General features: G+C 48.3%; 1 protein-coding gene across 6 annotated transcripts in view; it reads left to right on the top strand.

Annotated features, from left to right (window-relative positions):
• Window positions 1–15,973, top strand: part of fbxl19 (F-box and leucine rich repeat protein 19) — a 46,498-nt gene that overhangs the window by 9,705 nt on the left and 20,820 nt on the right. For all 6 annotated transcript variants that reach the window (XR_013204996.1, XM_077233749.1, XM_077233750.1 and 3 more), the window contains 6 exons: window positions 2,051–2,236; window positions 4,139–4,282; window positions 6,699–6,785; window positions 7,603–7,785; window positions 8,602–8,634; window positions 9,414–10,477. Coding sequence is in view for 5 of the 6 variants with exons in the window: in XM_077233749.1 (XP_077089864.1) it covers window positions 2,051–2,236; window positions 4,139–4,282; window positions 6,699–6,785; window positions 7,603–7,785; window positions 8,602–8,634; window positions 9,414–10,477 (1,697 nt within the window). In the remaining variant the exon portion in view is untranslated. The remainder of the gene's footprint in view (window positions 1–2,050; window positions 2,237–4,138; window positions 4,283–6,698; window positions 6,786–7,602; window positions 7,786–8,601; window positions 8,635–9,413; window positions 10,478–15,973) is intronic.

The following is a 15,973-nucleotide window of genomic DNA, read 5'->3' as shown; positions in this document are numbered from 1 at the left end:
AAACCTAAAGTGTGTGTTAAATGTAACGAGTGTCATCAACAGTCATCTGTCCATCACAGCCTCTCGTTATCAGCGCCTGAAACCCAGTACAGCATCTGACCCCACTAATGTCTGTCTTAAAGGGATAGTTCACCCAAAAATGAAAATGATCCCATGATTTACTCGCCCTCAAGCCATGCTAGGTGTAAATGACTCTCGAATACAATCGGAGTTAGCTTTGTACTGGGAGTGTTAGGAGCCTGAGATTCTGAAGCCCAAAAAAGTGCATCATCCATCATAACAGTAATCCATGGGTTAATAAAGGCCTTCAGAAGAAAAATATCCATATATATAACTTTAGAAACTATAATGACTGGCGTCCGGTAGCAGGCGTATGCGAGTCTAGTTCCTGGGGAAGAGTGACCTCTGACCCCACGCATGATGAAAGATGTAGGAGTCGCGTAAGCTCAGGTGAGAGTCCAGCCTCTCGCGGTTCAAACATCAAACTCAAGCTCCTTCCACATTTCTCTATAAAAGTTCTTGTTTTAGCCTATACTTCTGATTGTGACCGGTGTTTTGCTCGATCCTCTGCTCTTCCACGTTCGTCAATACGTCATGCGTGGGGTCAGAGGTCACTGTTCGGCTGGAACTAGACTTGCGTTCGCCTGCTACCGGACGCCAGTGATTATAGTTATAAATATTGATATTTTTCTTCAGAAGGCCTGCATTAACCTGTGGGTTACTGATATGATGGATGTGCTTTTTTGGGCTTCAGAATCTCAGGCTCCGTTCACTCCCAGTATAAAGCTGGGAAGAGCAGGATATTTTTTAATATAACTCAGATTGTGTTCATCTGAAAGAAGTGAGTCATTTACACGTAGCATGGCTTGAGGGCGAGTAAAATCTGCGCAGATTTGACTTCACGAACTTCCCCAGTAAAGTGAGTAAACGTAATAAGTAACGCCATATTGGCTCGTGATTGGACAGCGATTCCCGCCACAGCTGATTGTTACCCGGGTGTTCCTTTCTAACCCTGATCAAGAGCGTCAAGAGCACAGAAGGGTTAATGTGGAGACAGTCACGCTTGGCATTCTGGGTATTTGATTGGCAGCATGTGATGTCCTGCCCTGACGTTTGTGTGTGTTGTGATGTTCTGATCTGTGTGTGTGTGTGTGTTATGTTCTGATCTGTGTGTGTGTGTGTGTTATGTTCTGATCTGTGTGTGTGTTGTGATGTTCTGATCTGTGTGTGTGTGTGTGTGTGTGTGTTGTGATGTTCTGACGTGTGTGTGTGTGTGTGTGTTGTGATGTTCTGACGTGTGTGTGTTGTGATGTTCTGACCTGTGTGTGTGTGTGTGTTATGTTCTGACCTGTTTGTGCGTGTGTATGTTCTGACCTGTGTGTGTGTATGTGTGTAATGTTCTTACCTGTGTGTGTGTTGTGATGTTCTGATGTGTGTGTGGTCGTGTTGTGATGTTCTGACGTGTGTTTGTGTGTGTGTGTGTTGTGATGTTCTGACCTTTGTGTGTGTGTATGTTCTGACGCGTGTGTGTGTATGTGTGTTATGTTCTGACCTGTGTGTGTGTGTGTGTGTTATGTTCTGACCTGTGTGTGTGTGTGTGTTATGTTCTGACCTGTGTGTGTGTGTGTGTATGTGTGTTATGTTCTGACCTGTGTGTGTGTGTATGTTCTGACGTGTGTGTGTGTGTGTGTTATGTTCTGACCTGTGTGTGTGTGTGTGTATGTGTGTTATGTTCTGACCTGTGTGTGTGTGTGTGTATGTGTGTTATGTTCTGACCTGTGTGTGTGTGTGTGTTATGTTCTGACCTGTGTGTGTGTGTATGTGTGTTATGTTCTGACCTGTGTGTGTGTGTGTGTTATGTTCTGACCTGTGTGTGTGTGTATGTTCTGACCTGTGTGTGTGTGTGTGTGTGTGTGTGTTATGTTCTGACCTGTGTGTGTGTGTGTGTTCTGATGTGTGTGTGTGTATGTGTGTTATGTTCTGACCTGTGTGTGTGTGTGTGTGTGTGTGTGTGTGTGTTATGTTCTGACCTGTGTGTGTGTGTGCGCAGGTGAATGCCGAGGCGATGTCTGGCAGTAAGGCGCTGGGAGGCGCGCGGCGGCGGCGCACACGGTGCCGGCGCTGTCAGGCGTGTATGAGGACCGAGTGCGGCGAGTGCCACTTCTGCAAGGACATGAAGAAGTTCGGTGGACCGGGTCGCATGAAGCAGTCGTGTCTGCTCCGGCAGTGCACCGCGGTGAGTCCCGCTCACGCACACGGCCAGGCTAACCCTAACGCTCACGGCCAGGCTAACCCTCACACTCACGGCCAGGCTAACCCTAACGCTCACGGCCAGGCTAACCCTAACACTCACGGCCAGGCTAACCCTCACACTCACGGCCAGGCTAACCCTCACACTCACGGCCAGGCTAACCCTCACACTCACGGCCAGGCTAACCCTCACACTCACGGCCAGGCTAACCCTCACACTCACGGCCAGGCTAACCCTCACACTCACGGCCAGGCTAACCCTCACGCTCACGGCCAGGCTAACCCTAACGCTCACGGCTAGGCTAACCCTAACGCTCACGGCCAGGCTAACCCTAACGCTCACGGCCAGGCAAACCCTAACGCTCACGGCCAGGCTAACCCTCACACTCACGGCCAGGCTAACCCTAACGCTCACGGCCAGGCTAACCCTAACGCTCACGGCCAGGCAAACCCTAACGCTCACAGCCAGGCTAATCCTAACGCTCACGGCCAGGCTAACCCTAGCGCTCACGGCCAGGCAAACCCTAACGCTCACGGCCAGGCTAACCCTCACGCTCACGGCCAGGCTAACCCTAACGCTCACGGCCAGGCAAACCCTAACGCTCACGGCCAGGCAAACCCTAACGGCCAGGCTAACCCTAACGCTCACGGAGAGGGTTCTCACGGGACCAACCGGCCAAACACCTTAAAGCTACAATATGTAATTTTACGATACGCATTTTCAAAACAATACCAAAGACGAAGCTAAGAAGGAGAGTGGAACTCTGGGAGATGTCGTTTTCACCATCCAGAGATGTAGGCTATAGAATTCACGAATCATATAAATTATATATCAGCTAATAAATTAGTTTTGTATTACCTGTACGTATTATGATCACACTGTTATGTCATCGTAATGAATTAGCTGCCAGGAACGTGAATTGTAATGCTATATTAGCCTGTTACTAATATGTGACTATTTGTCAAATGATTTGGTGAGTTAATGCTGTGCAGTTTTACACGTTTAAAACAATCGTACTAAAAGTACATTTAAACTAACCCACAGTATTTGCTAGTAATGGCTAAATATTTTTGTGCAACACATAGCCTACTTAATTTGACTGCCATAGACTTGGTAAAAAGCGTAACCGAAGCACAAACAAACTGGGATATAACGGTAGTGTACAATAAATAATATATGTTTGCTCACCTGCATGCTAAACGCATGCTAGAGCGGAGTCTCTGTGGACAGATCAAGTCCAAGTTTGTCTCGAGCTCTCTGAAAATTAAGTTGATCTATGTTTACTTTTTTTTATTTTCTGTACTCGCCAATCTATCATCGTGAACCATGATGACTGAACAACACAACAGCGGTGTGCGAGATATTTTATCATAGATATGCATGCATAGATTTCTCATTAGCAGCTCATGTATAGCTGACCATTGAAACAGCCGCTAATGAGGTATCTATGTATTGTTTCTACAAGTGGAAACTGAGGGTAGCGCGGATATTACGTCATTGATAGGCGACAATGACCAGGGACGAGCCATTATTAAAAACTGGAATTTCTCTGGAATTACAAATCCTTGGGAACTTTTGGGAGAATGTAAACGCACAATTGCATGAAATATATCACACTGTGAAAGTGTTTTTTTAATATTTGATACAAAAATCTTACGAATTGTACCTTTAAGTGTGTATCAGAAATCTAATGGCTAAATGTAAAGGCTTCTAAGCAATTGTAAACAGGCAGTTAATAATGTTGTGTTTACCTTTTATTTAGCATTGACCACTTGTGATCAGATTGAGAAAAATGCATCTTAATCCCATGTGCAAACCTTCACACATGTTCTACCAGGTTAGTTTATGTGTGTGTGTGTGTGTTTTCCCCATGGGTCTCTCCTGCAGCCGGTGTTGCCGCACACTGCCGTGTGTTTTGCGTGTGGTGAAGCGGGGAAGGAAGATACGGTGGAGTCGGAGGAGGAGAAGTTCAGCCTGTCCCTGATGGAGTGCACAATCTGCAACGAGATCATCCACCCCAGCTGCCTGAAGGTCTGGTCCACACTGGCTACACCCATTACCAGCACTCATTACCGGCACTCATTACCGGCACTCTTTACCAGCACTCATTACCGGCACTCTTTACCGGCACTCTTTACCGGCACTCATTACCAGCACTCATTACCAGCACTCATTACCAGCACTCATTACCGGCACTCATTACCGGCACTCATTACCGGCACTCATTACCAGAACTCTTTACCGGCACTCATTACCGGCACTCATTATCAGAACTCTTTACCGGCACTCATTACCGGCACTCATTACCGGCACTCATTACCGGCACTCATTACCGGCACTCATTACCAGAACTCATTACCGGCACTCTTTACCGGCACTCATTACCGGCACTCATTACCGGCACTCTTTACCAGCACTCATTACCGGCACTCATTACCGGCACTCTTTACCAGCACTCTTTACCAACACTCATTACCGGCACTCATTACCGGCACTCATTACCGGCACTCATTACCAGAACTCATTACCAGAACTCATTACCGGCACTCTTCACCGGCACTCATTACCGGCACTCATTACCGGCACTCTTTACCCGCACTCTTTACCCGCACTCTTTACCGGCACTCATTACCCGCACTCTTTACCAGCACTCATAACCCGCACTCATTACCGGCACTCTTTACCGGCACTCTTTACCCGCACTCTTTACCGGCACTCATTACCCGCACTCATTACCCGCACTCTTTACCAGCACTCATAACCTGCACTCATTACCGGCACTCTTTACCCGCACTCTTTACCCGCACTCTTTACCGGCACTCATTACCCGCACTCTTTACCAGCACTCATAACCCGCACTCATTACCGGCACTCTTTACCGGCAATCATTACCGGCACTCATTACCGGCACTCATTACCGGCACTCTTTACCGGCACTCATTACCCGCACTCTTTACCAGCACTCATAACCCGCACTCATTACCGGCACTCTTTACCGGCACTCTTTACCGGCAATCATTACCGGCCCTCATTACCGGCCCTCATTACCGGCACTCATTACCGGCACTCTTTACCGGCACTCATTACCGGCACTCTTTACCCGCACTCTTTACCGGCACTCATTACCGGCACTCTTTACCGGCACTCTTTACCCGCACTCTTTACCGGCACTCTTTACCGGCACTCTTTACCGGCACTCATTACCGGCACTCTTTACCCGCACTCATTACCGGCACTCTTTACCGGCACTCTTTACCGTCACTCTTTACCGTCACTCATTACCGGCACTCTTTACCGGCACTCATTACCGGCACTCTTTACCCGCACTCTTTACCGGCACTCTTTACCCGCACTCTTTACCGGCACTCTTTACCCGCACTCTTTACCCGCACTCTTTACCGGCACTCTTTACCGGCACTCTTTACCGGCACTCTTTACCGGCACTCATTACCGGCACTCTTTACCCGCACTCATTACCGGCACTCATTGCCAGCACTCTTTACCCGCACTCTTTACCGTCACTCTTTACCGTCACTCATTACCGGCACTCTTTATTGGCACTCTTTACCGGCACTCATTACCCGCACTCATTACCAGCACTCTTTACCAGCACTCTTTACCAGCACTCATTACCCACACTCATTACCGGCACTCTTTACCCGCACTCTTTACCGGCACTCTTTACCAGCACTCTTTACCAGCACTCTTTACCGGCACTCTTTACCGGCACTCTTTACCGGCACTCTTTACCGGCACTCATTACCGGCACTCTTTACCCGCACTCATTACCGGCACTCATTGCCAGCACTCTTTACCCGCACTCTTTACCGTCACTCTTTACCGTCACTCATTACCGGCACTCTTTATTGGCACTCTTTACCGGCACTCATTACCCGCACTCATTACCAGCACTCTTTACCAGCACTCTTTACCAGCACTCATTACCCACACTCATTACCGGCACTCTTTACCGGCACTCATTACCGGCACTCTTTACCCGCACTCTTTACCCGCACTCTTTACCGGCACTCTTTACCGGCACTCATTACCGGCACTCTTTACCCGCACTCATTACCGGCACTCATTGCCAGCACTCTTTACCCGAACTCTTTACTGGCACTCTTTACTGGCACTCTTTACCGTCACTCTTTACCGGCACTCTTTATTGGCACTCTTTACCGGCACTCATTACCCGCACTCATTACCAGCACTCTTTACCAGCACTCTTTACCAGCACTCATTACCCACACTCATTACCCACACTCTTTACCGGCACTCATTACCCGCACTCATTATCGGCACTCATTACCGGCACTCATTACCGGCACTCTATACCGGCACTCTATACCGGCACTCTATACCAGCACTCTTTACCCGCACTCTTTACCCGCACTCTTTACCCGCACTCTTTAATGCTGACCATAACATCATAAATTCTGTCCCGCAGATGGGGAAGTCCGAAGGCATCATTAACGATGAGATCCCAAACTGTTGGGAATGTCCAAAGTGCCACAAGGAAGGAAAGACCAGTAAGGTAAGACTGAGGTAAAATATGATGAAGCGTCTCTGTTTCAGGACTGGTTTTGCCACACCTTCTTTAAAGGTTTGTTTATCTGCTAAAATGGAAAATATTTAATAGATTTTGGTCCATAAATCCGTCATTTGCAAACCAATTGAGGCAAATTTTTTCACATACATTCTTATTTTGCCACAGGATGTAGCTGTTATTTCCAAGCTTTTTATATCAATTTGGATATACAGTATAAGTGTATCCAACTTTATCCTCATGCATACAATAAATTCACGTACATCGATTATATAATATAGCAAATCTCAACTGCTTGAATGTTTATATTGTTTTAAAATGTAGTTATATTATCGCCCAGCTCTAATCTGATAAATGCAGCTATAAGGCATGAAGATATTCAAATATTGTAAACGTTTACATGATTTTCTGTAAAGTTGCTTTGAAACAACGTGTGTTGTGAAAAGCGCTATACAAATATATTTGACTTGCTACATATTCTACGTTCTTGTAAATTCTGCTGTTTTGTCACCACCACAAGTTTTTTATTGTTAAAAATTGCAAAAATTAGTTGTGAAGGGAGCAAACTGAAAAGGAAACGTAGCATTTAACGTGTTCAGTCAGGCCTGGTTGTGCACGATACTTCAGTTATCATGCACAATCTTTCAAATCAGTTTCCTAAATAATGAGCATTTAGATTTCATGCCTCCAACAAACACATGACAACATTTGATTTGTAACCTCAGTTTGTTTATAGAGAATCTGTGGCAGAATGATGTCATCGTTATAACTTCAGAATAGTATAAGGTTTCTGTCTGGTCTGCAGGATCAAGGAGACGGTTTAGGAAAGCGACGCATGGACAACGGGGAAGTGAGTCGCTGGAAGCTCACGGATGATCCTCCTCCCAGTAAGAAGAAGAACTTGTCTCTGGAAGACTCGACACGGCTCGACGGGCCGAAGCGCAAGAAGGAGAAGGACGTGCCTCAGGAGGGAGGCTCCAAGAAGAAGGCAAGCTCAACAGCAGGTTCATGGACTGGTGCAATGAAATCTTTCAGTCTAGCTTTAGATTCAACTCACACTCATGATTCTACAAGAAACAACAGCTGACGTAATATCAAACACTGAGAGAGAAACTATTTTTATATAGTATCTATATATCTAGTAATTATAGTAATTATAGTCTTTATATCTAGTAATTCAATTAGGGGATGCAACGATATAAACATTTTGGCCGATAATGATAATTATTTATATTTGAAAGCCGATAACCGATAAATTGGCCGACAAATCTAAATCCAAATTTTTATATAATTTTTGAGAGCCTGATTACAAAAACAAAACTCTCACAATTAAAAGCCATGTCCCAAGCACACAATTATAATGTTCTCATAATTTTATGTAGCCTTTATGACAGCATGTTTCACTTTACTGTATTTTCCTTTTTTTGAAGAGATTCCAATCATGTTTCAAGCAATTCAAAACCATCATGTTAAACAGTGCGCATCTGAAGCGTCTCAGCTGATGGAAATAATACTTTATTTATTAGCTTTAATATATCGGCCAAATTTTCTTATCAGGCCGATAACGATTGCATTAAAAATGATTATATATCGGCCGATGCCGATAAATATAGTCACCAAAAAGGTTTGTAGTGTTTTAGAAAAGGCTACATTTAAAATTTGAAACTGGGCAAAGAATTGTGTGGGGATGTTTGAGAGTATCATTCATAAGAGTGGAGCTGCTAATATCAGACCCGGGCCGGGAGTTTTCGGTAGCATGTGGCTGTTTTTATGAGCACTGTGTCTTTCTGTTTTTCCCCGACAGATCAAAGGTGCCCGTGAGAAACATCTGAAAAAGGTACGACTGTCTCATTGTTGAAAAGAATAGTTGTCAGCGGCTACGTTTACATGCAACCAAATAATCCGTTCGTAATAGATTACTTAATAGAGATTTCGATTGGATTGAAAGGGGTGGTTATTTCTTTTCTAATCCGATCGGGAGAACATGTGAACACTTAATCAGATTAAAAAAACGAAACTGAAAGGACTACGCATGTGCAATGACGTAGAAATAGCGTACGACGCACTGAACGAGCTGTTCTTCCTGATGAATAAAGTGTGGTATAAACGAGTGTCTCCTCTTCCTGTAATCCTGCTTTCTCTGCGTGTGTGAAGTGGAGCAGGACATCGGCCACCAGAGCTCGCTTCAGACTCTCACACACACACGACTGGTTTTGGCCATTTTTACTGCGTGATCAATATTAGCAGCGGCACAACGGCTCATACGCTCATCATCTCCAAATTATGACCAGCAATGGATAAATATTAAGTCTGCTGTTTAAAACAAGTAAAAAAAACAAGTAAAAAAACAATGTAGGAGAAGTTCTTATACGCAAACAGCGGGAAACTCTATTTATTCGTGCAGTGAGCGCATGTCACACAATCTATCCCAATTTGAAGCTTGTGACATATAAACGCGCAGATCAACCCGAACACGTTTAGCGTTCATGTAAACACTACGTTCAGATTCATCAATCGGAATAAATTCAGTCTGATTCAAACAAAAGTTGTGCATGTAAACGTAGCCAGTGTCTCTCCTGAAAGGACTGCTCTTCATTGAGTTTCTGTCTTCTGCAGAAAGCGAAACCCAACTCCTCGGACTCGTCTGAAGCGAACGGGCCGAACGCATCCGTGTCAGTCGGTCACGGCTCCAGCTCGGCTCCGGCTCAGCCCTCGTCTCTGACGGCCAGCCAGGACCAGCGTTCCCACCACCGTGAGAAACTGGAGCGCTTCAAGCGCATGTGTCTGCTGGAGCGCGTGCGGGACTCCAGCTCCTCGTCCTCCTCCAGCTCTGAGACGGACTCTGAGTCGGACTCGGACTCTCCGTCTCCCATCGGCGCCTCGGAACCGTCGTCTCCTGCGTACGGGAGCATGCGTGAGCGAGAGCGTAACCGGCGCCTGGCGGAGCTGGGTTTCAGCGCGAGCGAGGACTCTGAGGGAGAGAGTGTGCCGGAGCCCGAGCCGGAGCCCGACGAGCCTCAGCCGCAGCGCCGCCGAGGAGACGCTAATCCCAGAGTCCGGAAGCTGGTTCAGGAGCCTGAAGCAGATGAGGACGAGGACGGCTCAGCGGATCGCGGTCACAAACCTGTGGCTCCTCCCTCTCCGCTGTCCGCCACGCAGCCCGTCACACACACACACACACACACCCCGGATGGCCTGTCCTCCAAGCGCTCGAACGGGCAGGAGCGTAACGGGCGCTCGCGGGTCAGCAAGGAGACGCAGGAGAAGGAGAACTCCAACAGCACCGTCGCTAATCACCGGCACGGCAAAGCTGTCCGTGGGAGCAAATTGCGCGGCGGGAGCCGGCAAGCTCAGAGTAAGAGCGGCTCTACGGCGGGCGGCTCTGCGACGGCTAACGGGAACAGCGCCGCAGCTAACGCTACCGCTAGCGGCGTCTCTCTGCAGCGCTCGCAGTGCCGACCGCTGAAGAGGAGTGCTGTGCCCGTGCCCTCGCCCAGACCGCTGCAGATGGAGAGACACTTGGTGCGCCCGCCGCCCGCCTGCCCCGAACCGCACCGCCTGCCGCTCGCCAGCGGAGACACACACACGCTAACCAGAGACACCTGGCTCCGAGTGTTCCAGCAGCTCAGCCAGCGCCAGCTGTGTGTGTGCATGCGTGTGTGCCGCACCTGGAGCCGCTGGTGAGAGATCCAACACTACATCACACTCCATATATGAGCGTACGATTATTGTGTGTGTGTGTGTGTGTGTGTGCATGCGTATGTGTGTGTGTCGCACCAAGAGCCGCTGGTGAGAAATCTGCTCACACATGACACTATTATAATAATAATACCTTTTATTTTGTGTCTGCAGCCTCTGTCAGTCATGTGACGCGTGTGTTTTTCTGAAGCCTTTGTCAGTCATGTGATGTGTGTGTTTGTCTGCAGGTGCTGTCAGTCATGTGACGCGTGTGTTTGTCTGAAGCCTCTGTCAGCCTTGTGATGCGTGTGTTTGTCTGAAGCCTCTGTCAGCCTTGTGATGCGTGTGTTTGTCTGAAGCCTTTGTCAGTCATGTGACGCGTGTGTTTTTCTGAAGCCTTTGTCAGTCATGTGACGCGTGTGTTTTTCTGAAGCCTCTGTCAGTCATGTGATGTGTGTGTTTGTCTGCAGGTGCTGTCAGTCATGTGATGCGTGTGTTTGTCTGAAGCCTCTGTCAGCCTTGTGATGCGTGTGTTTGTCTGAAGCCTCTGTCAGTCATGTGATGCGTGTGTTTGTCTGAAGCCTCTGTCAGTCATGTGATGCGTGTGTTTGTCTGAAGCCTCTGTCAGTCATGTGATGTGTGTGTTTGTCTGAAGCCTCTGTCAGTCATGTGATGCGTGTGTTTGTCTGCAGGTGCTGTCAGTCATGTGATGCGTGTGTTTGTCTGAAGCCTCTGTCAGTCATGTGATGTGTGTGTTTGTCTGCAGGTGCTGTCAGTCATGTGATGCGTGTGTTTGTCTGAAGCCTCTGTCAGTCATGTGATGTGTGTGTTTGTCTGAAGCCTCTGTCAGTCATGTGATGTGTGTGTTTGTCTGAAGCCTCTGTCAGTCATGTGATGCGTGTGTTTGTCTGAAGCCTCTGTCAGTGATGTGTGTGTTTGTCTGAAGCCTCTGTCAGTCATGTGATGCGTGTGTTTGTCTGAAGCCTCTGTCAGTCATGTGATGTGTGTGTTTGTCTGAAGCCTCTGTCAGTCATGTGATGCGTGTGTTTGTCTGAAGCCTCTGTCAGTGATGTGTGTGTTTGTCTGCAGCTGCTGTCAGTCATGTGATGCGTGTGTTTGTCTGAAGCCTCTGTCAGTCATGTGATGTGTGTGTTTGTCTGAAGCCTCTGTCAGTCATGTGATGTGTGTGTTTGTCTGAAGCCTCTGTCAGTCATGTGACGCGTGTGTTTTTCTGAAGCCTCTGTCAGTCATGTGATGTGTGTGTTTGTCTGAAGCCTCTGTCAGTGATGTGATATGTGTGTTTGTCTGAAGCCTCTGTCAGTCATGTGATGCGTGTGTTTGTCTGAAGCCTCTGTCAGTCATGTGATGTGTGTGTTTGTCTGAAGCCTCTGTCAGTCATGTGATGCGTGTGTTTGTCTGAAGCCTCTGTCAGTGATGTGTGTGTTTGTCTGCAGCTGCTGTCAGTCATGTGATGCGTGTGTTTGTCTGCAGCCTCTGTCAGTCATGTGATGTGTGTGTTTGTCTGAAGCCTCTGTCAGTCATGTGATGTGTGTGTTTGTCTGAAGCCTCTGTCAGTCATGTGATGCGTGTGTTTGTCTGAAGCCTCTGTCAGTCATGTGATGTGTGTGTTTGTCTGAAGCCTCTGTCAGTCATGTGATGCGTGTGTTTGTCTGAAGCCTCTGTCAGTGATGTGTGTGTTTGTCTGCAGCTGCTGTCAGTCATGTGATGCGTGTGTTTGTCTGCAGCCTCTGTCAGTCATGTGATGTGTGTGTTTGTCTGAAGCCTCTGTCAGTCATGTGATGCGTGTGTTTGTCTGAAGCCTGTCAGTCATCTGATGCGTGTGTTTGTTTGCAGGTGCTGTCAGTCATGTGACCCGTGTGTTTGTCTACAGGTGCTGTCAGTCATGTGACGCTTGTTTGGCTGCAGCCTCTCAGTCATGTGATGCGTGTGTTTAGGCTTGTTCGACTTGAACTGGCGCTGCACAGACCGATCGGTTGATGACATCAAAGTACCGCGAGAGCGATTAGAGAGCAGACGGCTCCTTATGCTTTTGAATCGCTCTCGCGGTACTTTGATGTCATCAACCGATCGGTCTGTGCAGCGCCAGTTCAAGTCGAACAAGCCTTTTGTCTGCAGGTGCTGTCAGTCATGTGATGCGTGTGTTTGTCTGCAGGTGCTGTCAGTCATGTGATGCGTGTGTTTGTCTGCAGCCTCTCAGTCATGTGACGCGTGTGTTTGTCTGAAGCCTCTGTCAGTCATGTGACCCGTATGTTTGTCTGCAGGTGCTGTCAGTCATGTGATGCGTGTGTTTGTCTGCAGCCTCTCAGTCATGTGACGCGTGTGTTTGTCTGAAGCCTCTGTCAGTCATGTGACCCGTATGTTTGTCTGCAGGTGCTGTCAGTCATGTGATGCGTGTGTTTGTCTGCAGCCTCTCAGTCATGTGACGCGTGTGTTTGTCTGAAGCCTCTGTCAGTCATGTGATGCGTGTGTTTGTCTGCAGGTGCTGTCAGTCATGTGATGCGTGTGTTTGTCTGAAGCCTCTGTCAGTCATGTGATGTGTGTGTTTGTCTGAAGCCTCTGTCAGTCATGTGATGCGTGTGTTTGTCTGCAGGTGCTGTCAGTCATGTGATGTGTGTGTTTGTCTGCAGGTGCTGTCAGTCATGTGATGCGTGTGTTTGTCTGAAGCCTCTGTCAGTCATGTGACGCGTGTGTTTTTCTGAAGCCTCTGTCAGTCATGTGATGTGTGTGTGTTTGTCTGAAGCCTCTGTCAGTCATGTGGTGCGTGTGTTTGTCTGCAGGTGCTGTCAGTCATGTGATGTGTGTGTTTGTCTGAAGCCTCTGTCAGTAATGTGATGTGTGTGTTTGTCTGAAGCCTCTGTCAGTCATGTGATGCGTGTGTTTGTTTGCAGGTGCTGTCAGTCATGTGACCCGTGTGTTTGTCTGCAGGTGCTGTCAGTCATGTGACGCTTGTTTGTTTGCAGCCTCTCAGTCATGTGACGCGTGTGTTTGTCTGAAGCCTCTGTCAGTCATGTGATGTGTGTGTTTGTCTGAAGCCTCTGTCGGTCATGTGATGCGTGTGTTTGTCTGCAGGTGCTGTCAGTCATGTGACGCATGTGTTTGTCTGCAGCCTTAGTCATGTGACGCATGTGTTTGTCTGCGGTGCTGTCAGTCATGTGATGCGTGTGTTTGTCTGCAGCCTCTGTCAGTCATGTGACGCGTGTGTTTGTCTGCAGCCTCAGTCATGTGACGTGTGTGTTTGTCTGCTGGTGCTGTCAGTCATGTGACGCATGCGTTTGTCTCCAGGTGCTGTCAGTCATGTGACGCGTGTGTTTGTCTGCAGGTGCTGTCAGTCATGTGACGCTTGTTTGTCTGCAGCCTCTGTCAGTCATGTGACGCGTGTTTGTCTGCAGCCTCTGTCAGTCATGTGATGCGTGTGTTTGTCTGCAGCCTCTGTCAGTCATGTGACGCGTGTTTGTCTGCAGGTGCTGTCAGTCATGTGACGCGTGTGTTTGTCTGCAGATGCTGTCAGTCATGTGACGTGTGTGTTTGTCTACAGCCTCTGTCAGTCATGTGATGCGTGTTTGTCTGCAGCCTCTGTCAGTCATGTGATGCGTGTTTGTCTGCAGCCTCTGTCAGTCATGGAATTGCGTGTTTGTCTGCAGCCTCTGTCAGTCATGTGCTGCGTGTGTTTGTCTGCAGGTGCTGTCAGTCATGTGACGCGTGTGTTTGTCTGCAGGTGCTGTCAGTCATGTGACGCGTGTGTTTGTCTGCAGATGCTGTCAGTCATGTGACGCGTGTGTTTGTCTGCAGCCTCTGTCAGTCATGTGATGCGTGTTTGTCTGCAGCCTCTGTCAGTCATGTGATGCGTGTTTGTCTGCAGCCTCTGTCAGTCATGTGCTGCGTGTGTTTGTCTGCAGGTGCTGTCAGTCATGTGACGCGTGTGTTTGTCTACAGCGTCTGTCAGTCATGTGATGCGTGTTTGTCTGCAGCCTCTGTCAGTCATGTGATGCGTGTTTGTCTGCAGCCTCTGTCAGTCATGTGATGCGTGTTTGTCTGCAGCCTCTGTCAGTCATGTGCTGCGTGTGTTTGTCTGCAGGTGCTGTCAGTCATGTGATGCGTGTTTGTCTGAAGCCTGTCAGTCATGTGATGCGTGTTTGTCTGCAGCCTCTGTCAGTCATGTGACTCGTGTGTTTGTCTGCAGGTGCTGTCAGTCATGTGATGCGTTTTTGTCTGCAGCCTCTGTCAGTCATGTGACGCGTGTGTTTGTCTGCAGGTGCTGTCAGTCATGTGACACGTGTCTTTGTCTGCAGCCTCTCAGTCATGTGATGCGTGTGTTTGTCTGCAGGTGCTGTCAGTCATGTGACGCGTGTGTTTGTCTGCAGCCTCTCAGTCATGTGATGTGTGTTTGTCTGCAGCCTCTCAGTCATGTGATGTGTGTTTGTCTGCAGCCTCTGTCAGTCATGTGATCTGTGTTTGTCTGCAGCCTCTGTCAGTCATGTGATGCGTGTGTTTGTCTGCAGCCTCTGTCAGTCATGTGACGCGTGTGTTTGTCTGCAGCCTCTGTAAGTCATGTGACGCGTGTGTATAGGCTTGTTCGACTTGAACCGGCGCTGCGCAGACCGATCGGTTGATGACATCAAAGTACCGCGAGAGCGATTCAAAAGCATAAGGAGCCGTCTGCTCTCTAATCGCTCTCGCGGTACTTTGATGTCATCAACCGATCGGTCTGTGCAGCGCCGGTTCAAGTCGAACAAGCCTTTTGTCTGCAGGTGCTGTCAGTCATGTGACACGTGTCTTTGTCTGCAGCCTCTCAGTCATGTGATGCGTGTGTTTGTCTGCAGGTGCTGTCAGTCATGTGACGCGTGTGTTTGTCTGCAGCCTCTGTCAGTCATGTGACTCGTCTGTTTGTCTGCAGCCTCTCAGTCATGTGATGTGTGTTTGTCTGCAGCCTCTGTCAGTCATGTGATGCGTGTTTGTCTGCAGCCTCTGTCAGTCATGTGACGCGTGTGTTTGTCTGCGGCCTTTGTCAGTCATGTGACGCGTGTGTTTGTCTGCGGCCTTTGTCAGTCATGTGACGCGTGTGTTTGTCTGCAGCCTTTGTCAGTCATGTGACACGTGTGTTTGTCTGCGGCCTTTGACAGTCATGTGACGCGTTTGTCTGCAGCCTTTGTCAGTCATGTGACACGTGTGTTTGTCTGAAGCCTTTGTCAGTCATGTGACGCGTGTTTGTCTGCGGCCTTTGTCAGTTATGTGACGAGTGTGTTTGTCTGCGGCCTTTGTCAGTCATGTGACACGTGTGTTTGTCTGCAGCCTTTGTCAGTCATGTGACGCGTGTTTGTCTGCAGCCTTTGTCGGTCATGTGACACGTGTGTTTGTCTGTAGCTTTGTCAGTCATGTGACGCGTGTTTGTCTGCAGCCTTTGTCAGTCATGTGACACGTGTGTTTGTCTGCGGCCTTTGTCAGTCATGTGACACGTGTGTTTGTCTGCAGCCTTTGTC

Source organism: Siphateles boraxobius, unplaced genomic scaffold, assembly GCF_051911475.1.
Source record: "Siphateles boraxobius isolate OS27281-9 unplaced genomic scaffold, OSU_SipBor_1 187, whole genome shotgun sequence".
Lineage (NCBI taxonomy): Eukaryota > Metazoa > Chordata > Actinopteri > Cypriniformes > Leuciscidae > Siphateles > Siphateles boraxobius.
Note: the sequence above shows the minus strand (reverse complement) of the source record. Positions and strands in the feature narration are given on the sequence as shown.